The 27,538-nt window shown below is 42.0% G+C and overlaps 2 protein-coding genes across 3 annotated transcripts in view; both read left to right on the forward strand.

Annotated features, from left to right (window-relative positions):
• The window catches only part of ankrd11 (ankyrin repeat domain 11), a 105,582-nt gene extending 97,142 nt beyond the window's left edge, over positions 1-8,440 (forward strand). Inside the window, exons 10-14 of one of the 2 annotated variants that reach the window (XM_039609772.1) lie at positions 33-2,712; positions 2,800-2,898; positions 3,230-3,373; positions 3,465-3,557; positions 3,736-8,440. In XM_039609772.1, the coding sequence (XP_039465706.1) occupies positions 33-2,712; positions 2,800-2,898; positions 3,230-3,373; positions 3,465-3,557; positions 3,736-3,921 (3,202 nt within the window). In that variant the 3' untranslated portion in view covers positions 3,922-8,440. The remainder of the gene's footprint in view (positions 1-32; positions 2,713-2,799; positions 2,899-3,229; positions 3,374-3,464; positions 3,558-3,735) is intronic. The other variant, XM_039609777.1, reaches the window with a different exon arrangement.
• A 2,177-nt stretch (positions 8,441-10,617) lies between these two features.
• slc22a31 (solute carrier family 22 member 31) lies at positions 10,618-27,445 on the forward strand. The gene is made up of 9 exons (XM_031744880.2): positions 10,618-11,145; positions 18,028-18,131; positions 18,299-18,453; positions 21,526-21,694; positions 23,356-23,501; positions 23,789-23,897; positions 24,772-24,986; positions 25,136-25,247; positions 25,427-27,445. The coding sequence occupies exons 1-9, from the start codon at positions 10,756-10,758 to the stop codon at positions 25,860-25,862; spliced, it is 1,836 nt and encodes a 611-aa protein (XP_031600740.1). The 5' UTR covers positions 10,618-10,755; the 3' UTR covers positions 25,863-27,445.
• Positions 27,446-27,538: the final 93 nt, after the last annotated feature.

The raw sequence follows: 27,538 nt of genomic DNA on the forward strand, positions 1-27,538 counted from the left end.
CTTAATGTTTTATTTTTCTCTTTGTCCACTAGCAGGTACTCTAACCCCCAGACTTTTCCGGAGGGCACATGTCCTACCCCTGCAAAGAACCTCCAGCTCCCCCTTGTCAGTCGTTCTGCATCCTCTGATGTCCGCCGGCCTCTAGAAGATGAGTTCAAGGCAGAAGCAAACAAGTTTCTTCGACAGCAGAATGATCCAGGGGCGGAATTTGATCAGACGTCTTCCTGCCAGCCACTCGAGGACAAATCTGAAACTCTGGATAGATTGGAGTTGATGTCTACGTATTTTCCCCCAATAAGGGTACCGTCGCCTCGGCGGGAGCCATCCTATCAAACAGATGCAGCAACGCCAACTCTTGCTGGCAACGACGGTAATGAACACCTTCCTGAAAGCATGTACAACAATTTCTTGCCCAAACCGTCAACACCAGTTCACAGGCCAGACCCCCAGGAGCCATGCTTTGACATTGCAGCACCACCAACTCCAGCTCCAGCTGCCTTGCCACCCTTGGATATTGATGACATCACGGAGCACCACCACAGCGAGCCTAATCTGGTCGTCTCAAATCTTCCATCTGTCACAGAAGAACCAGAACAGGAAGAAGAAGAGGAGGAGGAGGAGGAGGAGGAAGAGGAGGAGGAAGAGGGCGACATGGATGAGAGACTTGATGGAGAGCACTGTGCAGTTGATGAGCCGGACCAAACAAGGGAGCCACGCTCGTTTTCGCCTCAAGTTGAAGATCCTTTGCAGAAGAGCTGGCCTGCAGAGTCTCCAGACCAGCATGAGCCAGAAGTCCACCAACTGTCCCCCACACATGCTGCAGCCGACCATGGAGAGAACTGTTTCGATCACAACATGGGTTGGAACAATGACATGGACATGAAATCTCCCCACAGGACATATGGAGAAATAGAGGCTGCTGTCTCCAAAATAACCAGCCCTTACTCCCATTCTGATAATGACATGCAGCCCTTGTCTGGACACCCCTCTGTCACTTCTCCTTATGCTACCTGGAGCAGGTGGCACAAAGATGACCCAGAGGACTTTGATGAGCAGAAGGAGGCTGTGGCTGATATACCCTCTCCAGAGAGGCCAGACACTGCTATGGATGAGGACCCCCACTATTTAAACAACTCTTCTTCCTCCAATAGGCTGGAGTCCTTCTTTCCGGACTGCAACAAGCCGAGCATCGAAGAGGGACACCAGATGGAGACAGAGACAACATGTGTGGAACCAGACAGCAGACAGAGCACACACAGTTTCAGTGCTACCACTGAAACTCACATGGCTCCACCTGTGGACCCTGAGCCTGTGGTTCCCTGGGAAGATCCATTCTCAGCTGATGAAGACGACCTGGGACCTTTCTCCTTGCCTGACCTTCCACTGCCAGACAAGTCAGAAGAAGCTGAGTCTCGGGAACCTGAACTTGTTGACCACAACAAGAGTGTGTCGACCCACATTAGACACACTATTACAGACAGAGAGGATCTGGACATCGTGGAGGTAGACCTGCCAACCCTAGCGAAGACCTCACGGTCTGCTGGAGACTTAGGCTTAGGGGAATCTGCTAGACAGGACTTTGTTGTGCCATCACCACGTGCCCCTTTCCAGCAGGAATTGGACCCTGAGCCTCAAAGTGTGCCTGTCAACAGCTCAGTGGGACTTAACCAACAACAGAGCAGCATTTTGGAAAGAAAACTACCTTACGGGGGATCGGAAGAGTCTGATCCCAGCATGTTGTATACATCTGTAAAATCAGATGCCAGTCAGCAACCACATATACAGATGCATTCACACTCTGAGTCATTGCATATAACCCTGGACTCTGTGCCTGCTGTCAAGCCAGACACAAGACAGGAGGAGATGCCTGAGGCTGTACCAGAGCCTGTGTCCTGCAGTCCTCTTCCTCAGATCCCAGAAGTGGTCACCCTTTCCACCTCCATGGAGCCACAGGACACTCAGGACACATCCAAGCAAACACTGGTGACCTTGACCACAGTGTCCGCCCCTGTAGATGTTCCCAAGAAGGTGGATGAAATCCCGCAAAGGATGACCCGATATCGCGCCAAGAACAATCCCGCTGCTGCTGCTGCTTTTGCCGCTCCCACCCCTCCTACCTCTAGCATAATAACCTCGTCTACCGCTGCCACCACGGTGACAACCAGCCCGGTGGTGAGCATTAACCCAGTTCCTACTAGAACCCCAACACCCACCTCAGCATCTTCCTTTACAGCTCTGAAAAAAGAAAAAGACTCTGGGCTTAGTGTCACGTCTACTGCTTCTAATTTGACCACAGCAGTATCTGTGACGACTTCTACAGTGGTTCTCAGCAAAACAAAAGGTCGTCCTCTTCCTGTCGATGAAGAGGAATCTCAAACCCAGCACCCACGGAAGAGGAAATTTCCACGTTCTGCAGGGCAGCAAGTCCAGGTTCAGCTGGTAAATACAGCCATGCAGCAGACCAGGGAGATGATTCAGCAGACTTTAGCTGTAGTGGTCAATGCCATCAAGCTGGACGACATTGAACCCTACCGCAGCGAACGTTCCAACCCGTACTTTGACTATCTGCAGATTAGGAAGAAGATTGAGGAAAAGAGGAAGATTCTCTGCTACATCACGCCTCAGGCTCCACAATGTTACGCTGAATATGTGACCTACACCGGCTCCTACCTGCTTGATGGCAAGCCTCTCAGCAAGCTGCACATCCCTGTGGTAAGTTCTGGTGTCTTTGCACCATTTCAAAATAATCTTATCCTGCAATGTAATGGTATTAATGTTGTGCTGTGTTTTGGTCATCAGATTGCTCCACCTCCATCGCTGTCAGAACCTCTGAAGGAGCTCTTTAGGCAACAAGAGGCAGTAAGGGGCAAGCTTAGGTTGCAACACAGCATAGAACGGGTAAGAAAGTGTCGTTTATACTTCAGGATCATTCACTGTCCTAAATTCACTCATTCTTCACTCCTTCCCTGCTTTTTATACATTCAGCAATACACATGTGCACCAAACGCTGGGAGCACTTCTTTGATGAAAGATCAAAGCCTTTCTTAAATTGAGATGCAAGTGAAATCTGCATAGTCCCCACGCCTTGGTGAAGCCAGAGTGAAATGCAGAGACAAATCTGTTTCATATAGCTCACTTACTTGAATGACAGCTATTTGTTTGACGCAGTGATGTTCCTCTTCATATCATCAATGTTTTTTTCTTTCTGTGTTGTGCTTGCTCTTCACAGGAGAAGCTGATTGTTTCATGTGAACAGGAGGTTTTAAGGGTCCACTGCAGGGCAGCCAGGACAATAGCCAATCAGGCTGTGCCGTTCAGCGCCTGCACCATGCTGTTGGACTCTGAAGTGTACAATATGCCATCGGAGAGCCAGGTGGGAAATGTATCAATATCTCTAAAACCATCAGTTAAGTATTTCTGTGTCCATTACTTAGTCCACATTCTCACTTTTTCTGCGTTCTTAGGGTGATGAGAACAAATCTGTGAGAGATCGCTTCAATGCGCGGCAGTTCATTTCCTGGATCCAGGACGTGGATGATAAATACGACCGCATGAAGGTAAATACTGGCACTTTCCACAAAATAACAGATAATTGAAGCAGAAAATAACAACCACTGACTTTGCTAAATGCCATCTTGCTGCCGATATTACAGATTTAATGGTACATCTCTACATATGAGAACCATGACCTGTGTGCATAGTCACTAGATTCATGCTTTGCTTTTCCTCCCCCAGACGTGTTTGTTGATGCGACAGCAGCACGAGGCAGCAGCTCTCAATGCGGTGCAAAGAATGGAGTGGCAGCTGAAAGTCCAAGAACTGGACCCAGCGGGGCATAAATCCCTGTGCGTCAACGAAGTGCCGTCCTTCTACGTGCCAATGGTCGATGTCAACGACGACTTTGTCCTGCTGCCCGCGTGACATACCGCTTCCCACAGAGAGAAAACTTAGTCTCAATCACTTCTTATCAAAGAGACTTCGTTGAACCGAACGAATGGAAAGGGCTAGCAAGTTTGAGAGGACCGTAGACGGGGAAAAAATTTATTCTCTAGAAAAAGAATAAAGCTGAAAAACTTGCTCTCAATTCCCTTCCGTGAAGAAAGAAAAAAATGTTTTTAATGGGGGGAAAAGAAAATACACAACTTGCACTTTCATCCTCAAAGTTTTTATGCGTTTGTTTGATCAGAGTGAGAGAAGCAGAAACAGTTTTTGCTTTGAGGCTCTGGCACTGGGACACACCTCCTCATCGCTTAGTTTTGGTGATACGGAGGACAGATTTATTTTCTGCATTCGTTTGTGGTCCCTCCTTCAGTACCCACCACCACCGCCGCTACTGTGGGATCTACCAGAGAAGAGCTCTCCCAACAGAGTGGTGCCTGTCCTGGAGGGAGGACTGAGGAGACGCCTCCTTCTTTTTCACACGAGTCTCCACATGGGCCAGGAGATCTTGACAGAGTCCAGTGCTGACCCAGAGGCAACCAGTGGAGCCGTGGTGAATTGTGTGGATCCTTAAATTGATCCAGGAGGTTAGAAGCAGCCACTTTCAGGGCTACAAGACCCAGATACCCAGAGGACGTCCTCTCTGTTCACACTGCACCCGGCCTGGCTAAACAGTAATGAAACAAAGGCTGCGGCAGGTTGGAACAAAGCAAGAGAGGGTGGGGGTCACGATGTGTGTGCACGTCAGGGCCCAGTGTCTGAGAGGAAGAGACCGATCGTGCAGCCTCTCAGCCTGGCTTAACAAAAGAGGACATGAACGGATCTCTGAGGACAGACCGGAGTGTTCCTCAGCGATCCCGCTCGTTCCACCACAAAACACATCAGACCGCCATGGACTGCAAAAAAAGGAAAAACAAAAAACAAAAAAAAAAAACAAAAGAAACCACACACACACACACACACGACAGGACAACCAGAAGAAACAAACACAACGAATGTTGAGATTTCAAAGAGACTATTTGAGAAATTGTGGTTTTTGGCAGGAGGAGAGAAATATTGTTTTTGTCTATTTCTTTACTTGGGCATTTCATTGTTTCTGAGGAAGTGACTTGAAACACTACAGAGCCAATATTAGTTTAATGGAAAAAACAAACAAAAGAAAACTGAAAAAAAGTTGTATTCCGTAAATTATGTACAGTTTTTATATTCGTTAACCAATGTATTCTTGCTGCCTTCTAGATAATTTATTTTGCCACACATTACTGCACAGTTGTAAATAACCTATGTACTGTAATATCACTCAGTTAAGTGTAAAGAAAAAAAACATAAAAGAAATAAAAATTATCTTTTTATGTACAGTTCACTTTTGGGCAGCACTTTCCCCCTTCATATCCATGGGCCAAAACATGTACACGATTCTGTCAGTATTGAAAGACTCCAGTGCACAGTTGTATAATCCCATCTCTCGACTCAATCCGGGGTTAGGTAAGGCGGCTCACCTGGACCCGAGTCACCGCAACACAAGCAGCTGGCAGAGAACACTTCTGGATTCAAACGGGCCTCTCACAGGCCAACAACCATACAGCCCCCTCAGATGTAGCAGAATAGTTGTTGAGGATTTATTTAAAGAATAGACAGAGGATTATTATTCATTGCTTTACTACACAATTATATCTGAAAATTTTCGAACCAAGAAAATGCCTTTTTCAGTGAAAAAAAATGTACTCATTGTTGGGCAAAGTCACACAGAAGTATATAAATAAATATATATATATATGGGTGGGATGAAAGAGAGATGTCATTCACAAGCAAAACCATATGAGTGTAGAACTGTTTGAAATTATTATTTCGCTTGTTTTTAATTTAAAGAAAAAATTGGACTTTTTTTTTTTCTTTTTCATAAATCATCGCACAACGTCACTGTCTAAAACCAACAAGACACGGGTCTTTCAGCGCTTCACTACTCGTCCTGTCCTCCCAGTGTGTCTGACTTCACATTGAACTGACTGGAGAGTTGTAACAGCTGCAGAGACATTTTCATTCCTCACTGACTCCTAAAAACACTGTCAGTCTGTCAGCCCCTTATGTCACAGTACTGGTGAGCAGCTTATTTTCATGGTGCTGTTACAACTTTTACTCACTAGGTGGTGCCAGTGTGTCAGAAAGAAAAACACTTATTCATGCCTCAGCAGACCTGAGGCCTTCCACTTAGACAGGTGTTTTTAAAGTAGATTTTAAAGGTGTTAATTTCCATGGTAGGACTCCAGTACAACACCCACTTAAAATCACGAGAATAGGCTCAACAACCAACTCACATTGTCCTCCTTTTTTATTTTTTATCCTACAAGGGGCTGTGGCTAGTGTGGTCAGGGATTTTAAATGTTCGGTTACTTCCTGTTATTATTCAGTTGTGTGGTGTCTTGTGTCAGGCCCGAGGAGACAGGCTACCAGACTCAAAACTTCTCAGAACAAACCAAAAAGTGAACAGACGTCAACACAAGCAGTGGAGGGGGGAAGAAATAGGTTAATGCTGAATAGACAGATTTTTAAAAAACTAAAGGATCCTTTAACTTGTATTGGTTCTCTGTTTTTAGTGGGTTTTGAAAAGCTTTCCCGACCTGCCCCACGCACGCGGTCTCGTGTGTGAAAGCTGCTCACGTATCCTGATGGCAATATTCTGATCCTAAACTTTTAAGTTATTTACACACTGTCAGTCAGCATAGCTGTGTATGGTATGTCTAGTCAAGTGCAATGGTTGTTACTATTACACTGTGCAGACAAGGTGGCTAGATGTGTTGTCCTGGTTTTTTTTTTTTTTTTTCTTTTAATTTTGAGACACACACACACCCTGGTTTGGTATATGTTTGGAAACAAAAAGTCTAAAAATATTTGGTTTTTAAAACTCTGTCATGTTTTTATTTTACTGTTGGTTTCTTACAGTTTTGGGGACGAGGGTCAGGGGTATCTTTTGTTCAAGAATCCTTGTGTGTTTTTTAGCAAAAAGTGTATGTAGTTTTGAATGTTGTTGTGTTTTATCTTTGGGGGAGGGAGGGGGAGGGGTTCTGTTCTGTATAAAAACCAGTGGCATGTCAATCACGTTGCTTATTGAGCAGAATGTATACCGCTACAACGCCCTGACCGACACCCTCTCACTATTGTTTACAACACATCGAGAGCGTTTCCGTTTTGAGTGGCACCTTTCTTTTTTTTCTTTTTTTACATTTTTTTTTTATTTTATTTTTAAAAACAGAACATAAAAACGGTTTTAAAGCCCTGCCTTTGTTCATACTTCTGCCATCGCTCGTATGTTTAACAACCCACAAAGGCTTGAAATGGTGATGGTCGACACAGCCGACATTTGATCCTGCCCCCCCCCCGCGTTCCCCAGCTGCACAGAGCAATAGACCAAACACACATCCATTCACTTTGATCATCCGGCGTGAATATTCGGCTAAGTTACAGAGACACACAGCAGATGCACAGTAGAGCTCTTGGCCGTGGTGATACGGATGCTAGCCTGACACCACCTCAGTCAGCAACATATTACCTCTACTCTACTCACATTCACTCATAATGTTTGTTTTTAGACTTGTTGTGTTTTCTTACTGGACATAAAAATATACATGATTTAGTTTCATTATGTAGAATCACGATTTCAAGCCTTTTTGTTTTTTCTAGTTTTGTTTTGTTTTTGTTTGTTTTTTAATTCAAACCCAGACTGTAGCTGTTTCTTTGTTCCTTTTTATTTTATTTTTTAGAATGGATTATGACTAATAAAAAGCATGGAGAACTACTCTTTTAAATGGTGAGAAATAACCTATTTATTATCATTTGTTTTGTTTTCTTTTTGTTTTTTTCTGGCACCTGTGGTATGTTTTCAGTTGAAGTTGGTCTCCGCTGTGTAAATTTTCCTCCTTGTAATGCGTGAAAGAGACATACTGTACATAGCTCTGTAAATAAAACCTCCCAGGACGTTTTGCACCCTCCTCTTTGTACTAGTCTGAAAAATTGCGTAGAATGTGGGGTTCTAACAGCAACGGGCCGTGTCGCGCTCGCTGCAGGTGATTATGATGTAACAATGTAACATTTTTTTTCTTTTTTTTTCTTTTTTTTCTTTGTACAATGTAGTTTATTTGTGTACATATTGATGGAGCAGCTAAAGGGGGGAGGGGTGGTTCACGATGGGGTTGTTGATGCTATCGTCAGTGCTGTAACAGAAATCCAGTACTTTCACCTCTAGCTGTTGTTGATTTCCTGCAAAAAAAAAAAAAAAGTGACAAAAAAAAATTAAACGTGGAAAAAAAAGACACAAAAAATTTAATAAAAAAGCAAAAACAAAAAAGAGAGAAACTGAAAATGAGTATGGACGGGGGGAAAAAAAGACTAAAACTGAAAAGTAAAAATTCTAAATTGTTATTTTCTACAGTTGCATGTACAGAGAGCGCGAGAACTGCTGTTGTTCCTCAGAGATTATGTTCGTTAATAAAATTTTGAAATATTACCAGCCGTTCTCTGCTTTTTGGTTTTTGTGTTTGCATAGAGCTGCCCAGAATTATTGTAGTTTTTTGTTGTTGTTGTTTTCTTTTTGTTTCATTTTGGACTGTTTCAGTTCATGTTTTTATTCTTTGAAAATAATGAGTTTCAGTTTATTATTTTTCAGTGTTTGATTGTTCTTTTAATTATTATTTTAATTCATATATTTAATTATTCTGTGGAGTATGTCAGAGGCAGGATTTTGGAAAATCTGTGCGGTTCACTCGCAGACTTGGAGACATCCAAAATGTCAAAACATGTCCATCAAAGCCTCATCAGGCAAATTGCATCTTTATCAGCCTCATCTTTACTAAATTAACAAATACTAAAACTAAAGATATTTCTTCTATAATATTATTTTTATTATAATTACATTTTCCAAGATCACAAAATTTTTAGTTTTTACTTATTTCAAAAGCTTTTAGTTAACTAAAATGGTTTGTCACATCTAGTTTTTAACATTTACATTGAAATATATTGAAATAATATCCTTTCATATTTGAATAGCTCAGTTAAGTACAGAATAACATCTGCATAATGGCACACTAAAATTATCACTAAGGTTTTTTTAAAAATATGAAAAAGGGCAGTTTTTAAATTTCCATTAAAAATCTTTAACAGGAAAGTGTTTAAGGTAACAAGCATGTCTGTTTTCTTTAAGGCAGAGCAGTTGCGCAAACAACCCTAAAGGCCTGTTTAGAGTCCTGGTTACGCCGCTCGTCTTCACTCCAAAGATGTGTTTCTATTGATAGCAGGATGACGTGTTTGGTGTCCAATCTTTGTAGCGTTTCACAATCTAAATGTCTGAAGTAACTAGTGGTGGATTTGGTGCTTGAGTTAAACTCATAGCCTGGAAGAGTCCACTGAGTCAACTTTAATATTTCTGTGTAAATCGGATTTCTGACCTTAATTACCAGCTGTTCTTTAACTCATGCCTGGAGGACTTCTGTCTGCTAACAGATTACATAACACTGCCTCACCTATTTATGGATTTCATTGCAGTTGATAAGGTGAGCTGCACGGTCACAAGGCAAAAAAGCCTGTTTGTCTTATGAGTCACCAGACTGAAAAATACAGATGTTACTCCCACATGTTACTCCTGCTGTTCAGATAACAGGAAACAACTGGAGTAACAAAAGAAGAATTTCCCAACTTTAGGATCAATTAAGTTTATGTTAATTTATTCCATCTAAGTAGTGCAGGGCAGACTGCAGGCATCAAAGTGCAGTTTTGTGTTTTGTGGGTTCAAAGAAATATTCACATTTCAGATCTTACAAACTTTAAATCAGTTCATTGTGTAACCCAGCATAATCTTATGTTTTAGTGTAAGAACAAATCATTTTCCTTTGATATCACAAACACTGCTTGGTGTATAAGAGATAAAATATTCTTTATTTTAAAAAACTAAATCTTTTAAAATGTGATTATTTTTAACAGGGACAATGTACATTAATAAGCACTGCTGTAAATGCAACGGACTTAGCCATATGCCAATTTAAATCCATAGTCTCAGAATTGATCTTAAAAACAACCTAAAAACAAAACAATATATATAATATCAATATTATTTAAAAAAAATAAATAAATAAAAAGAGAAAAAATAAATTAAAACCTACCAGAAAACCTTTACAACAGGGAAACAACATGACAATGGCAGAATAAAGCCAATGCTGGAAAAACTAATTATCAATCAATCTTTTTAACTGAGGTTGAAAGTATTACATGTATTCTGTTCTACTGTTGCACACCAAGTTCAGCCTGAACGATATAAGCCCGCTTCCAATGCAGTCCTGTCTAACTTAAACTAAGTGGTTGAGGAGCCATGTTGTGTAAAATTGTATAAATAGCACAAATATTGATGTGTTTTAACAAGATTTTGTTAAAGTGAAGTAAAGTGTATCTCTGGAAAATTAAACAGTCAATTCCTGAAAATAGCTGTGAGTTAAGCGTTTCGATGAAATTACAGAGGTTTAAATTTGTAACTTAATGTGAGCTTTCCACCGGGGTAGCTGTCTTCGTGTCAGGTCCAGCTGTGAGTCACATGGAGACATCAAAAGCATCGACTGTTACTGTCAGCTCCCTGGACTCCCGCTGTCTGGGGATTACCCTGAAATTAGTCACTCAGTCTCCAAGTAGCGGGTGTGTCATAAAAGTCGATCCCCGGGGCTGTGTGACCCTAAGATCCGCCCCCTGCCTGCCTGTCAGCTTCAGCGTCTTGCGGCTGTGCGCTCTCTCTGCGTAAAAGTCTTCGGACCGTCTGTTACCGCGAGCTGTCGACTTCAAATGGATTATGAAACTAAGGTTTTCCCTCACACCGGTGGCTATGGGCGCTATAACCGAATCGTGGTCGTGTTCAGCTGGTTCCCCAGTTTCGCCGTCACGCTGAATCTGTTCAGCGACGTGTTTTACACACTCATCCCAGACTCGTACCACTGCAAGCCAGACCCGACGCTGCTGCCCTCCGCGTTCCTCCTCAGCAACTTCTCCACACAAGGGTACCTCAACCTCACCATCCCCTGGGTGAACGGCTCCGGTCGGAGCCACTGTGAACTTTATAAGTACCCCCCGAACTCCTCGGACCTTTCCGAGAACGCGCCCAGAGAGAGGGTGCCCTGCACCACAGGGTGGGAGTACTCTCATGTAGCGGGCCTCCAGAGCAACTTTGTCACTGAGGTAAGACGCACGTTTAGCCCTGGTGTTAATATTCAGATCTGTGGGGGAGTTAGGAGGGAGAGATACAACAGGTTGTGGGTTTGAGTTACATTTTCTTACCCGGTGAAGCAGTTTCCTTTCACGTGCTCATTTCTGGCCTTGTTTCGATGAGCTGCTCTGTCTGCTTAGCGGCAGGCTGTGTCATGAACATGGCTGATGTGCAGCTTTCAGTAAATATTGACTCAAGTTGAGCAGTTAGCACTTTCTTGTTGGCTTGAATCTTATTGACTGTCATTTATCTGCGGTGGCTTCTCGGGAACAAAGATGAGAGGCCAGCCAGGCAGGGAACAAATGCCTGCTTCATAGTTCATATAAGAAGTGTATAATGATAATACATCTGCCTACAAGGAAGCAGGTTGGCATTCAAATATGCTGCCCTACATGCACTTTTGCTTTTAAGCAGGGTTTCACTGTCTTTTAACCAGTGCCTGAACTCTGACATTAAGCTTAAATTTCAAGTTTCCTTGCTTTTGTCCTGCTTCAGAATTCATCCCAAAGTATAAAAAATAAAAATCCCATCATGGTCACACAAACCCCTAAAACATTAACAAGGGACCTACTATATGGGAAGACCCAGGGTCCTTGCAAGCCTGAAATAAACATCTGCATTAGTTTCCTGCCTCTTCTGGAATTTCTGGGTAATTTGTGACATAAATATTTATGAATAAATCAGTTGGATGATTGAACTTGGATTATAGATGCCACTGTCACCCCTTTAGAAATGCTGAAAAACAGTTTTAGTCCACCCTGCAGTGGGACTGGCTTTCACACCACAGAAGGTTGTATGTCAAGGTGTTTGGTTTTTGTTGTTGGGTTTTTTGTTTTTTGTTTTCCAAGGAGAATTCGTAAGCCTTTGTTAAAGGCGTTGAACTTCAGAACGACCCACACATGAGAAACTGGGACTGTTGTGGAGGACTACATCTATAAGCTGAACTCACTTCTGCTCATTATTAATTTGATCTCTTTATAAACCTATTGCTGTGGATCTCCACAGCAGTCCCAGTTTCTTCCTTTCCCACCATTGAGTCCTAGCACAATTTAACAGCATGAAACGTGCAGTCCTTAATTTCAGAAACAGCTGGAGAGCGCGCAGCAGCAGCAGGCGGTGCTTTTTACAAATCATGTAATACAAGCTGAGCTCATATGGCTCATAGAGCTCAGCAACACTAATGTGAAGCAGCATGAAGCTTTGCTGTACGTTGGACGAGTGGTTCTTAACCAGTGTGCCACGAGGTAAGCAGGACACTTTGAGGAAGCTACGTTGTTTCAAGCTGATGACGTGGCATCTTAAAATCCCACAGTGACGCTGCTTTAAATAAAATAATTAAACGTAAGCTTGCAGGTAGATGGATGACAATGGATGCATTCATTTAGCTTTTGCTACTCCTACTTAAGCACTGTGAGGAAGGCTGCCAACACCCATGTCTTGGTATGACTCTCAAATGTTTTCACCTGTTGCTAGATCATCCAGACTGGTCTGATAAGACCATCCGCCTGCTGTATAACTTCAGCACAAACCTCATGTAACATAATGATATGATGATAATATACAGGCACAATTTCATTAAAACAAATGCAAAACAACTTAAATGAACACCTGGACCACAGTAATGCGTCCTAAATCAACAAAAACGCATTCAGGTGCACTGAGACTCGTTAACGTTGAACAAATGACGTACCAATCAAATACATTATTTCAAAATAGAATTGCATAAAAGGATTAATATACAGATGAGTGCAGGTGCACAATTTACAGGTGCACAAACTCCTTCTGTTTTCCTTTTAGCTGTGTGCGTTAGTCTTTCCAGACCAGCACCAAGTTCCTTTATCCACTGCTTCATAGAAGGAGCAAACATACCCTTCCAATATGGTGCAATACACAAAGCTTTCCTAGCTCGGAGAGATGCCAAAGCCCTATAATTTGTATGTTTCTGTGTTGGTGTGAAGCCCACTGGGTAAATTCCCAGCATACATGGTTTGTATTGTAGAAGGACACCTCTGACAGAATGTATTACTGTGCGAGCTTGGTGATCTGGCTTGACCTCTGAGGTGCCTTATCAACACGCAGGTTGAAAACGGTGTGAGGCTGTAAGCAGGACAAGAGGCTCACGTCAGTCTTGTGTGAGCCAGAGGATGTGATGAGGAAGTAAAGGGTGAGAGGATAATGAAGGTTACCCCAAGGTTGATTGAAAAGCGAAGCATTTTAGAAAAGTGTTACAAAACTAGGATTGCATTTTTTTTTTCTTTTGTCCTGGGAACTATAAATAATTTAATAAAAAATAAGAAATTGCCGATTTCCGTATGTTAAGAAATCTGGGTTGACATGGGAGATTTCAAACTGTGCAGACGTATGGACACGTCATAGATGTTTTTAGTTAACTGTGGTTCATGGACAGTTCACTATTAATATCCTAATGAACAGATTGTTGTTTACAGCTCAATCATTTGTTAAAAAACTCATATGCGTGACAGATATGGATCTGGGAAGGAAAAGGGGCCCACAGAGACTGCGTATGTGTATGGCCCAGAGTTCTGTGCTACACCCCTACACATGCACACTACATCTGTTTTGTGCTGTAGTATCTTAAAACAACTATCAAAACATGGACAGTTGTGGCTGTTAGCAGCTGATGTGGGGGGTGGGGTATACGAGCAGGACACAGTCATTATGGGTAATTGACCCTGAGCTTGTTCTCAGATTATCATCTGTGTATCGTGCCTTATCACGAGATAAACTACCAGTGATGAGGCCTCTTTGACAAACTGTGGCAGTGGGAAATTAGAAGCCCCCCCCCGTTCCTTCCTGAGACCCTGAACACAGCGCCTTCCTCCACTCATGTCGTCATTCGCAAAGACAAAGGACCACTCCAGTAACGGAAAAACTGAGCAGAGTACAACACAGGCGCTGGGTGGAATAACAGTCCCTAACCATAGCTGTCCAGCACTCTCCACTGTAAACCAACTTGATGAGGTTTTACAGACAGATGTTCACGTTTGCGGCCACTAATGTTTGTGAGGAGCTTACACTGCAGGGTCCAGGCTTCCAGAGGGCCCTTAATTTGTATGCAACTTTTCTGCAATCACACTGATTGTTTAGTGCATATTTCAAAATGAGTTTGCATCTGTTCAAATGACCATGCAGCAAATATGGCACCAGATGATATTCCTATATAAATGATGCACAGGGAGCAGTTTAGTTTTTACCTTCTGTAGACAGCTGGAAGTCGGTGAGGAGACCCGACTGATCAAAAGGTTCAAGCAGTTCCTGTTTGCTCTGGGAACTTGGATTAAGTAAATCGGATCACATGTCTAATTCACGTCATCGTTCCTTCTTCGTCTTCTCATGTGCCATTAGTCATCATTGCATGCTTTGAAATAACTGACGGTAAGTTCAATTGGAAAATAAGTCTGTGTAGGAAATCATAACAACAAGACCCAGTGGGAAGAAAAAGATAAGATAAGATATACCTTTATTAGTCCCACAAGGGGAAATTTCATGTTAAGGCTGCCGACCTATTGCACGCAATGGCGGCGCCATCTTACCCTCCGACCATACATACATTACACAAAAACATCACATGAGGAAGACAGGTCAGAGAGGTATAACAATGGAAAATGCACCACATGAGGAAAGATAAGGAGAAAAAAATAAGGGGTTGAAACCTTGATAGAAATTATCTGTGGTGTGGATTCCTCCTTTGGGAAAAAAAAAAATGCTTGTGCCACTGCGATTACCTTAGTTCCAGCACATATATTGACATAATGGCTTTACTTTTAATAGAAGAGTCCTCTTTTTAACTTAGCACAATAAAGCTCATAAATGTGTGCCATGAAAAACCTCATCTAAAACTGCTAAAAAGTAAATCGTAAGATTAAGTAAAGCCTAAGCAAATTTTATAAACCAGCGTTTGGTACACTGGTTTCACTACCACCATTCCACACAGTCATGTGAAAAAGAACAGAGAAGAGGAAAAACTAAGTATACCTCATCATTCAATAGCTTGAGGAACCACCTTTAACTCAAAGTATTACAAAAAAAGGCATTACTTCATCAGCCTCTCACATCATTGTGGGGGAATTTTGGCCCACTCTTCTTTAGAGTTGCTTTGGCTCATTGAGAGAGCTGTTCAGTAGGTGTTCAGTTATGCACAGCTCTCTTACAGTTGACGTCTGTACTCTGACTGGATCTTGATTCTTTTCTTTTTTGTCTTAGTCATTCAGTTGTCCTGTTCCATGACCCAAATTCCTTCAAGCTTTAGCTTTTGCACTAATGGCCTCACATTTGACTCTAGAATACTTTGGTGTACAGAGGAATTCATGGTCGACTGCCGTGTGCCCGTCCTGTGCAGTACCTGTGCTGCTCTGATCGTTTTAGACGAAAGAGGCTTTCTTCTGGCAACCTTTCCAAACGAGCCACACTTGTTCAGTCTTTTTCTAACTCTACTGTCATGAAATTTAACATTAACATGCTAACTGAGGCCTGTAGAGTTTCAGATGTAGCTCTTGGGCTTTTTTGTTTTGTTTTGAGGTTTTTTTCAGTCTCTCTGAATATTGAACAGTCAGACCTTCGGGTGAATTTGCTGGGACTTCCATTCCTGGGAAGATTGTTGCATCATATTAACGCACACTTTGACGCTTCAGACCTGCAACTGCTAAAACTCTCACTTACTGATGATTAGTTAATCAAGTGCATTTGATTATCAGCACCTGGTTGCTACGTAGACTCTTCATTTCTATGGAAGGGGTACGGGTGCACTTTTTCGTGGGTCTGCATAGAATCATATGAATCATATTCCAATGCCAGGTGCAATTGGACACCACTGACATTGCACGAAATTTGTAAATCCTTACCAGATATTTACAAAAAACTTGATCACACCTAAAATAATTGTCTGATTGTTTAAAGAGCCAGAAACGATGAACTGGAGCCATGAATCATGGAACCTGATTAAACTGGTTTAAGACAAAACCGTATCACTTACTCAGCTGACAGATTAACAAAAATGAACAGCTGTTAATGATCAAATGTCATATCAACTTCAGTTGAATCACCCTCCTGGCCCCTGTTTTAATTGTCATTCACTCCACATGATGCTGGTCAAGCGATCCAGTCACACCTGAGCGCATCTTTGTACCATGTCTAAACTGAATTATTTTCAAAATAACCACAAACACGCTGATCAGAAGAACCAATATTAATGAATGACAGCTTGTTGTGACCTCACGTAGTCAGTCATTTTCATTTAGCTCCTTTCTGAGCTTTTCTCACTTTCTTCACTGTTTCCTTTGATGCTTTGACTTTAGACTGTGCAGCTAGATCCATCTGTAAAATACAGTAAACATGACTTGTGTCTGTAGGAAAGTAGAGGAGATGAGGCCGGAGGGAAAGTAGATGAGAATCTTTCTTACAGGCAGGGACTGGTACTAACCAGGCGTAAAGCTGCTGGCACTTTATTCTAATGTAATAACACTGTCAGCAGGCATCTTAACTCGATTACAAACAACATGATCTACATTCCTGCTTCCCCCACAGACTGCTCTCTGTGCGTTTGACTCAACTGCTATTCTCAGCATGATACATAGTTAGTCAGGTTATGATGTATGCAGCATGTTGGGAGCAGCTCTAATTTGTGCCTTTTAAGTCTTTGATAGAATAATGTTTTATACATAAAGTATAATTGCATCTTTATGACTGAAACCTTTCGTGCGGAGGTTCTGTGGTGTAGGCGTTTAGCTTCGTTTCTTACCTTTTTAGTTGGTCACTTGTTTTTCATCCGATTGCAATTTTAAATGAAGACATTGACATTTTTTAAATCTCACCATCTTGAGATTTTGGAGCGGGATGTGGAGTACCTCTGGAAAACTGGCTTGCAAATGCTCATCAGAACTGGAGCATAAACATGTTGGAAGGACTGCTGCTAGAATTAACTGCACATTAAATACCATTACCAAACTTTTCAAAAGGCACCAACACCACAAACAGTAGATGGACCGGTTAGTGACTTGAATTAGCGGATCTATTACCAGAAAATGGCTCGCTGTCAGGACCCATGAGCACCTTTATAATCATGCATAGTAACATGTTGGGCCCCTTCTGCTGGAAACACTCCTTGAGATTTTAGTCCACGGTGAAGTGATGGCTGCACATCCATGATGTGAATCTGCCGTACAAAAAACCAGTTTGAGATGATTTGATGTCTGTGGCATGGTGCATTATGGGATGGACGTAAATGACAGTACTCCCTTAGGCTGTGCCGTTTAAACCATGATAAGAGCCCAAATGTGCCCCACACCATTTCATCACCATCACCAGCCTGAACTCGTAGGGGCTGGATGGATCCACGCTTTCATGCTTTAAAAAGAAATAAAATAAAATATGCCGAACTCTGACCCTACCATCATATTGCAACAGAAATCAAGACTCATCACAGCCTCAGAACAGTTCCATCTGTTTTTTGGAAAATGTTCTTTAAACCATAGACATGATTGTGGGAACAATCCCAGTACATCAGTAGTTTCTAAAACACTCAGACCAGCCTGTCTGGCAGGAATGACCATAGAAGTTCAGAGTTGCTTAAATTACCTTTCTCATTCTGATGCTCAGTCTGAACTTGACTCTGTTTACCTGTCAAAATGCAATGGATTGCTGCCATGTGATTGGCTGATTTAGATATTTGTGCTAACAAGCAGTTCAACTTGTGTACCTAAAAGTGTTTGTGTACACCTACAGCGTTGTTCAAGAACTCTGACATTAGAGCACTGAATTATTGAATTACTGTCTCACAATTCTTTTTAAACTCATGACATTCATCAGTGTTTGTGGTACTTTTTCCTCCCCTGCAGTGGAACCTGGTCTGCAGTGACTACTGGAAAATCCCCGTGCAGCATATCTGCTTCATGACTGGATGGATTCTGGGATACATATTTCTAGGCACCCTGTGTGACTGGTGAGTAATAACCTCAGTTGATATGTAACTCTTAATAAGATATTAAGAACATAAACACCAGAATAAATGTGTTTAAAACGGTTGCATTAGATCATCATATTTTTCTGTGTGTTGACTGTTTGGGCCGTGTAGTTTCACTTGTACATGTTTTACGTCTGTGTCTTCAGGTTGGGTCGTCGTCGAGGTTTCCTCCTGTCCGTCAGTCTGTCCAGTCTGTTGGGTGTAGCTGTGTGTTTGTCCAGGAGTGTGGTGGTGTTTCTGCTGCTGCGTCTGTCTCAAGGCGCCTCACTCGCTGGGCTGTTTGTGTCCTCTTACATCGCCCGTAAGTAATCTGCATCCACATTTTAAAGCTGATGTCTGGCAGTCGAGCTTTCTCACTGATCGACCTCAGCAGCTGAAGTAGAAAAAGGTTTTATGCACTGGTCACATGTTCACATTTTACTTACACACATAATGAGAGGCCAGAGAGTAAATAACAAGTGGCACATGATCGTTACTGTACATCTGTCATGGCATGCTGTGTGCTGTCATTGAGGGGAAAATCCCTCAGCCTGACATGCTCTCCGGGGTTTTGGTTTCAACTTTAAAGTGTGCTCATCAGCTTGCTGTCTCTTTCTCTTTTATTGTTTTTTTCCCTTCTTAAATCATTGAACAAGAGATTGCGATGATACCTGATACTATATCTTTAATGTTAATGTATTTGCCCAGCTAATTATCTGTACACCGTGCTGTGGTGAGCTAATCTTATCAGTGGAAAAGATAGAAGTCCTTATCGTCCGCACAGAAGCAGATCAGAAATCTTGCTCATCCTATCTTTATTTGTGGAGAGTCCTGAAATCAGACTTGATACCTTCATAGTGAAGGCTGGAATTCATGCATTAAGGATATACTGCAGCATTGCATTAAACTAAATCTCCTCACCTTCAGTCTAAAGCAGTATCTTTGATAGATCACCGTTGTACATGCGTCTTGTTTGATTCTCCAGACAAATTAGATAAGATGCGTTCATGCTTCAAACTCTATGTTAAACTTGACAGCATTTTATTGTGAAAGTTGTTTGGGGACATCGGCGTCACTGTTATTGAGCTCATTTCTAATATCCGTATTCATTAAACTGTGTAGTTTGCAAAGAGAGGCTGTAGATAAATATAACCACCAAGTGTATCTAATCAGTTCAGCTTCCATCATGAAGCCTCTGATAACATGAGGAATAATTAAATAACTTTCATGAAATCACATCATCCGCCAGACAAACTTCCACATTTGTCTGGCCATATAATTACATTAGAAGACTAAAATATATGAGTTGTGCAGAGACATTATTGTGGTCATAATTCCCTTTCTTTTTTCCTCTTTTGGCTGCTCCATTCAAGGGTCGCCCACAGCAGATCTGCCTCTGCATGTCCTCCTTCACTACATCCATGAACCTCCTCCTGAGGTCTTCCTCTTTTCCTCCTGCCTACATATCTAGTTGATTCTTTTGTTGTTAAATGTTACTGTGTTCACCAGCTAGTTGTGGACTTTCTCCTGCTCGCAGGCTGTGGCAGAAGACTGTCATTAAGACTGTCATTAATCAGAATGAGCAAAGTTGATTTGTTGACAGTGTAAGGGATAATGCACAGAGACGCGTCGATATCTAAATGTAATAAATAGCTGAGCAGTGGCCATGGTCCACTTGGTCCAGTCACTATAGTTCTTAAACATGACTATGAGTTCACTGAACTCAGATGGCCTCCACTGTCAGCTCTCAATTCAACAGAGTACCTTTGGGATGTGGTGGATCTGCAGTATCTGTGATGCCATCACGTCAGCATGGACCAAAGTCTCTGAGAAATATTTCCAGCATCTTGTTGAATCTGTCATGAAGCCTTAAAACAGTCCTGAAGGAAAAAGTGGGCCCAACCCAGTACTAGCAAGGCTTACCCAGTGACTGCTAGATGTACAAATATGCTACCATTCAAGACTATTGGGGGGGGGGAGAAGGAAGTTTTTCAATTATTAGAATTATAGCTTCAGTTGTTTGTAGCAGGCACACTGGAGATGGATATTATATTGGTAACTTAAGAAACCAGGCTGTGACTGACAGCAGGCAGGTGACTGGAGCTAAGCTAAGAGGTGTGAAGGTCTGTCATACCTCAGCTGTCCTCTTTCTGTGGGGGCAACTAAACAGCACAAGTGAGCCACCCCACTATGAAAAATCCTCAGTCTTCAGCAGGAGTTTCAGCAGAACTTCTCTGCTTGGTAGTGATTAGCAGTGAGCGAAGGTGGAGATTGTAGATGCATATGAGAAATGGGAGGAATGTGGGAGGCGTACTCCTACATTCCTGCAAGGTCAGGTCGAAATTCACTCCAGGGTTTGTTTTGGGGTTGTTGTTTTGTTTTTCTTTTCTTGGACTGTCTGATTATGTTGCTGTGTGGGGTTAGACCCAGAGGGGAAAGTTTTTTTTTTTTTTTTTTTTTTTTTTTTTTTTAATTTTGGGGGGGGGGGGGTTTGGGTGGTGCTCTTCTATGGAGAGGAGGAAATAATAGCAGGACAGGACCGAAGGCAGCGTAACCAGGAAGTGAGCTCCTCACTACCCTAATGGTCACCCCCACCCTGGCAAAGAAGAGGTATGGAGGAAAAAAACAACTAAACCGATGGGAAGGCGGTTATAGGTCATCAGACACATGCACAGCTTGACACACTCCCAAACAAGTTTACATCCGTCTCCACATTGAAAACCATTTCACCTCATCCTTCTTGCTTAACCTTATGTGCCTTAAAAGAAAAAAAAAATTATAAACTTTATATGTAGAAATTTTATTTTGAAAATTTGAGAGCAGATTGTATGGTTTGATGCTGGTTTTCATGTTTTTGCAAGAGGGTCCAACTGCAGGTCTCCCCTGTTGGGAGCTCAGGTCTTTGATGGCAGGATATACTTGAGATAAGCCACTTCCTTTTCTGCCTGTGAGGGTTTAAAAGCAGTCTTAATGGTGGTACAGAAGTTAAACTGATTAAACCCTGGATGAGCGGGTGACTGTATCAAAGGTTTAGAAAGTGATAAGTGTAAATAAAAACTAAACAAAAAGGACAGATGTTGAGGGATTAACTTTAAATTGGGAAAACAAGACTGATTCTTATTGAAATAACCTAAACTGGGACTTTTAAATTTCCTGGCTGTTCCATTTGGTATTTCCTTTTCTCTTAAACCAAACAGGAGGTGGAGGTAGGTGGGGCTTTCACCCTTGCATGTTACATGACCTGTGCTGACATGAAGTTTGAGGACGTGCTACAGCGTGCTTTAGGCATGAGGTGGCTGCCATAGCAACGGGATGAATAGGTTTGCTTTCCTTCAGCTGTGCTCTGATGCTTTGCTTTTTTTTTTTTTTTTTTTTGCTTTTTTATCTCCCTCAGGGTTGGAACTGTGCGACCCTCCCCATCGTCTGATGGTTGCTATGGTCAGTGGTTTCTTCGGCGTGCTGGCAGAACTGCTGTTGCCAGGCATTGCTGTTCTTTCCCGCGATTGGCCCGTCCTCCAGGCGGTGGCCACTTTGCCTTTAGTCCTTCTGCTGTCCTATTGGTGGTGAGTCAGCTGGTAGTGTTTTTGGAGGTGCACAGGTGGACACGCTGTTTGTTTGTTTTTTTTCGATGTGCCGTCCTCACGCCATAACATAATGCGATCCTCGTTCCTGCATGCCGAGCTGCTCCTGTCTCAGGCCTCTTCAAACAAGCCACACCCGAGTTCACAAGAATCTCCATGTTTGTTTAATTATTAACTGGGATATTTTAGTAGATAACCCCCAGGGTTGGTTTGTTTTTTCAGGAGTCCTCACTCAAACTGCTTTTACATGAGACCCTATAACAACAAGTGTTATCACTCACTCAGATGCTATGAAACATTGCCAGGTAACAGCTTAAAGGCCTCAGGAGAGGCTGTGTCATTTTATTTTGCATTGGGAATCTACAAAACTAACATTGTGTGCTCTGGGCTAAAAATTGTTCATGCATTTGTGTCATCATGGCTAGACAGCTGAAATGCCATATTTACCAGGTTAGATTTGGAAAAAAAAACAAAAAACTGTCAGTACTCCAAGCAGACATTTTGTATTTTTATTCGCCTTACGTTGACTTTCAGACTTAAACTTTAAAATTCTCGTGCTTGCATGCAGAGTACTAAATGGACAAGCTCCAAACTATAAATCTTCCAGATGATGCGACAGATGTAAACACACTGCTGCTCACTGTCTTCGCTTACGAGCTCAGATCTATTAGTCGTCTCTCGTACTGAAGGCTGAGGAGGACAGAGCCTTTCAGTCTGTGGCAGCAAGACTGAAACAGTTTACCAATCCAGCTCCATTTAGCCGTCTGTGGAGTCTTTTCTGTCTGGCACCATAAGCATACTTTATACATGTATTTACATTTATATGCACTTTGCTTTGGGAGCTGACACTTTTTTTGTTAATTATACCAGAACAAATTATAGCTATATGATAAATAAATACTTAAGACCTTCAGCTTATATTTGAGGGGCTGATCAAAAATATTGTATTTACTGTTGACAAATTAAAGCATTTTAGACACGGCCTCAAAATTGTTTATACCTTGTTTCTGTTCTCTAATGATTTAATTTTTTTTCCTCCCAGAAGAGGGAGACTATTTCACTTTCACCCTGTTGTTGTCACAGCAACAGCTTCCAACTACAAATACAATAATTGAATCATCTCAAGTCTTATTGAATTTCTGAGCACATGATGTTGACCACACATGTCCTTGAAACGGCCTTGTCCTTGACATTTGTCTAATTGCACTCGAACCTCAGGTGGAGGGGGAACTGTATATAAACGTGTCTGTAATTCTCAGCTGTAAACAATGTACTGTATTTAAAAGATGGATGGAGCTTTCAGGCTGGAAAGTGAAGCCAATGCAAAATACTTTAAACATGCATTTTTCTCTAATGCCCAGCAGGGGGCAACTCCTACATTGTACACTGCTTAGAAGTCAATGGGGAAGAAAAATTACCCCAATGTCTATATTTTGTCTATAAAGCAGAGTATGTCTACCTTATGATTTCTCATTTTTACCCACTCATAAGATCAAGTTTAAAAAACACATTAATACAGAGTTTCACTTACTTGGCCATAACATGGTGACTAAAGCACTTATGTTGTTGCTGTTTGAGATGTCAAAGCCTTTTGATTTGCTATTGATCTTTGTGATAGATAATAGCAGGTTTTTTTTCTACAGCTGTCCGTCAGTATTTCCAGAGTCTCCTCGCTGGCTGCTGGCCACAGTTCAGATTCCTCAAGCGAAGAGGAGCCTTCAGGAATTCTCTAAAAGAAATGGTGTTTTTCTACAAGACGACCTTTACCCTGGCGAAACCCTGCTGTCAGGTACACACACACACACACACACACACACACACCTCTCTCTAGGATTTCTCTGCAGGCGTGTACAGTTTTCTCCTGGTTGTTGAAACACAGGCGCTAAACCTTAAACGTGAAGCATTAAGAGAGGAAAAATCTGGACCTCTCCAATTTCTAAACCCTGGTATTTCGTTGGTAGAAGCAACACATATTTCCACATCAAACTCATGGGGTTTAACTTTGTTGGACATCTTTTGTTTTTTTTGTTTTGTTTACTTTTTTAGTTAAAATGATTTCCCTGTTTCTGGTTACAGAGATTGATTCGGTGTACGGCGAGGACAGTCAGCCACGATACCACACTGCTCTGGAGCTGCGTCGGACTCGCGTCATCTGGAAGAACTGCCTCATACTCGGCTTCACCTTGTGAGTTTTCACTCTTCATGAAATCAGCGGTCACGAGTCAGGGGCGCTACAGTTAAGTCCATAAATATTTGGACAATTTTGGTTCTGTGCATCACCAGAATTAATTTTAAATGAAACAACTCAGATGGAGTTGAAGTGCAGACTTTCAGCTTTAATTCAGTGGGTTGAACAAAAAGATTCTTTTTGATCAGCAGTGGTTTTTTCCTTGGATCTCTCCCATGGTGCCATGTTTTGCCCAGTCTCTTTCTTATTGTTGAATCATGAACTCTGAACTTCAAATGAGAACTCGAGTTCCTTTTTAAGTGATATCGAGATCCAACTGGCAGTAATCAGACCTGAGTGTGGCTGGTGAAACTGAACTAAGCTTTCTAAAAAAAAAACTAAAAAAAAACAAACTATGAGTTAGTTCATGATTTAGCAAGGAAGGCAGCTACTTTCCACACAGGGCCAAGTACATTTTGTGAGCTTTTTTCCCCTTGTTAAATAAAGGGTTGTCTTTGTCTAATATAAAAAAATGTTGACCTGAAACGTGGAAATCTTGGAAATATGTCAAAGTAAAAAATGAGGAAGGGGGGGAAATACTTTGTCATCAGCTGTGCACGTCAGTGATTTGTTACTTTGTTATCGGTTGAACAGAAGAGGTCAAATTAAAGGGGAAACAATTCATTTGTTTTTGTTTGTGTTGCTATGGCATCAACCATGAGGGCAGGAAATGTACAACTAGCTTTCCATATTTGCTGCGCTCAAAAACCGCAAGCGCCATGACAGGTCCACAGAGCTAGATGACCAGAGATATTCCCTAACAGGTAATTTTTAGGATTTGAGGTACCCGCTTTCAACCTGATTATTCTATTTTTTTTCCTTTGCCATCCAGATTCATTGGAACAGGCATCCAGTACTGCTTCACCAAAAACCTGCACACTTTCTCCAACAAGTTCTACTTCAGCTACTTCCTCCGGGTGGTAACTGGAGCGCTCGCCTGCATCTTCCTGTGTTTGTCCATCAATCACTTTGGCCGACGTGGCATGCTTCTCCTCTCTGCCATCATCACTGGACTGTCTTCACTCCTGCTGCTGGCCCTAACACCATGTATGTAACATCCACACAGGCCCATAAGATCTACTGTAAATTCCCTTCAGAGTTTCCTTGGTATCCTTTAAAAAGTTTTGGATCACATCCCAGAAAGTTTTTCACTCTGTGGTTTTAATGACACTTCTATTGATGTTTGTGTTTGACAGACCTGCAGGGCGGCCTGGTGCTGGTGCTCTCCATTGTGGGTTTGTTGTTCTCTCAGGCTCTCGCCATGCTCAGTGCATTCTTCACCTGTGAGGTGATGCCAACTGTAGTTCGGTAAATGTCTCTTTGTTCTCGATTAAACTGAAAATAGGACGTATTGATCCCATTTGCTGCAAAGTCGAAAGGAAGTTTTAAAGTACAAAGGAAAAAAACGGGATGAAACAAAGTAGCGTGCGATCTTTTCACCTTGGTGATTTATTCTCCTTTTCCTGTGCTTCCTCTCTCTCTTCCAGAGGTGGCTGCCTTGGCCTGGTCCTGGCATTGGGTTGCGTTGGCAGGGCCGCCTCCTCCCTGATGGAGCTCCAGAACAATGGTGGCTATTTCCTCCATCATGTTGTCTTTGCCTCCTTCGCTGTCCTCTCCGTCCTCTGCATAATGCTTCTACCTGAAAGCAAACGGAAGCCACTCCCAGATTCCATGAAGGACGGCGAGAACCAGAGGCGACCACCCCTCTTCCTGTCGCAGCCCACCAGAGACAGCCTCCCTCTACTGCACACGCGTGCCCCTTTGTCGGAGTACAACCCGGATAACTACTCCCGCCTGGTGTCCGCCACCAGGAAGATGTTGACTAAAGATTCTTTGCCTTACAGGATTGCTGTTCCTGCTCATCCCCCTCTGCTGTCAAACAATGAAACACAGGAACCAGAAACTCTGAAAGATGTGTCTTAAATTTAACCCTTCTCCTCCTCTTTACACTCTAGCTTGAGGGGATGAGCCGAAATGTTACCTCTGACAGGCTATGATAAGCCTTCAGTGGAAGGGTCGGTGACTAGCTCTTCATAACTCATCTGGAGAGCTGGATGCACTTTAGAGCAATGGCTCCAACTTTGTCAGTTTTCATAAATATTTCCATCTGGTCTCTTTACATTTTGTTACTGTGCAGTGGCGTCTTCACACACGGATCCAGGTCCACCGCTGCAGAACCATGGCCTCCTTTTGCTGTATTTTGTCAGCCTTTTCTGAGGTGTAGGAATATGTTGGTACATTCCCAGTGCAGCTGGGGTCACACTGCTCATGTCTGTGGTAGGCATTCAAAGCAAACTGGCACACTCCAGTGTTACCAGAGGAGCTCTCTGTCATGTAAAGCCCTTTGTGTGCATTTCTCAGTAACACAGGAGTTCTTCATTAAGTCTGTCTGCCTGACTCGCCAGCAGATGGCAGTGCTGAGTGAGCTAAAGATCACCAGAGCACGCAAGACTATTCTTGTGAAGCACAGCAGGGGGCGCTGAATGATGCACTGAAAAATGATCAATTATAGGTGTTTTTTGTTTTTTAAGGCTTTGTGTTTCCTGTGCAACTAACAAGCCTCATTGTCCTTTTGCTGATGTTAGGATGTGATCAGTGTGGATAAACACAACCATTACTTTACCATTACGTTTTTCTGTCTTCATGCTCCCTCTATAAACCACATCTATTACCAACTATTGCATTAAAAACTGTTCTGTTGTTTTCAACTTAAAAACTGGAAGTGCCTATATTTCAAGATGCACTAACCACAGCAGCTGCTGAGGGAAAAGCACGTCTGTGTCTGGAGTGCTTCAGCTGAAACGCAACAACCTCGTGGAACCAGTAGATAGAGATATATTTACCTTTTTCTTTTCTTTTTTAAAAAACGGTTTGTTTAATGTTCTTTTATGTTTACTAGTGTGGATGTTATGTGTTTAAAGCCTTTAGTTTTAACTGTGAAATGAGATCATGTCTTCAGCCGTCAGTGTCGTTGTGTGATAGTTTACTGTTTGTGGATACATAACTTTACCTTCAGTGAGCAAACAAAGGTGCTTGTGTTGGAACTACAGTTGGTGGCGTAAGCTTTTAAAACCTAATGTTTTATTGTGTCATTGTAAAGTAAAATGTGCAGAAGCTGAGTATTAACTTTTTAAGGAAAATAATCTAAATCATCATTTTTTTTTTTATTTTTTATTTTTTTTACTTCTCTGTAAACCAAACTCAAAACATCCAAATCGACAAAACTTGTTTTAAAAATGTTCAGTGATGGTGTTTCTCTCTCTGAACACTAGATGGCCCTGTTCACTTTACAAAACAAAGAAATGTACTGCTTAGAGTGCAAATGTTCACGTGTGCGTACTCAGATTATAGTTGTGTGACTTCATTATTCAACCAGGAAAAAAACCCTGTTTACAGTCCTGCCCATAAAAAGGCACCCTTACTACTTTTTTTGTTTTTGTTTTAAATGAGATAAAATGGATGAATTGAAACTCTGACTCAGGTTTAAATAAACTTTAATAACATAATTTGTTTGTCCATCTTTTATACCATTTTACATTTAATATAATTGAGTCTTAAAGCTTTAAACTGCATTAGGGGAAAAAGTTGTGCAGTAGTTT

Source organism: Oreochromis aureus, linkage group 1 (assembly GCF_013358895.1).
Source record: "Oreochromis aureus strain Israel breed Guangdong linkage group 1, ZZ_aureus, whole genome shotgun sequence".
NCBI lineage: Eukaryota > Metazoa > Chordata > Actinopteri > Cichliformes > Cichlidae > Oreochromis > Oreochromis aureus.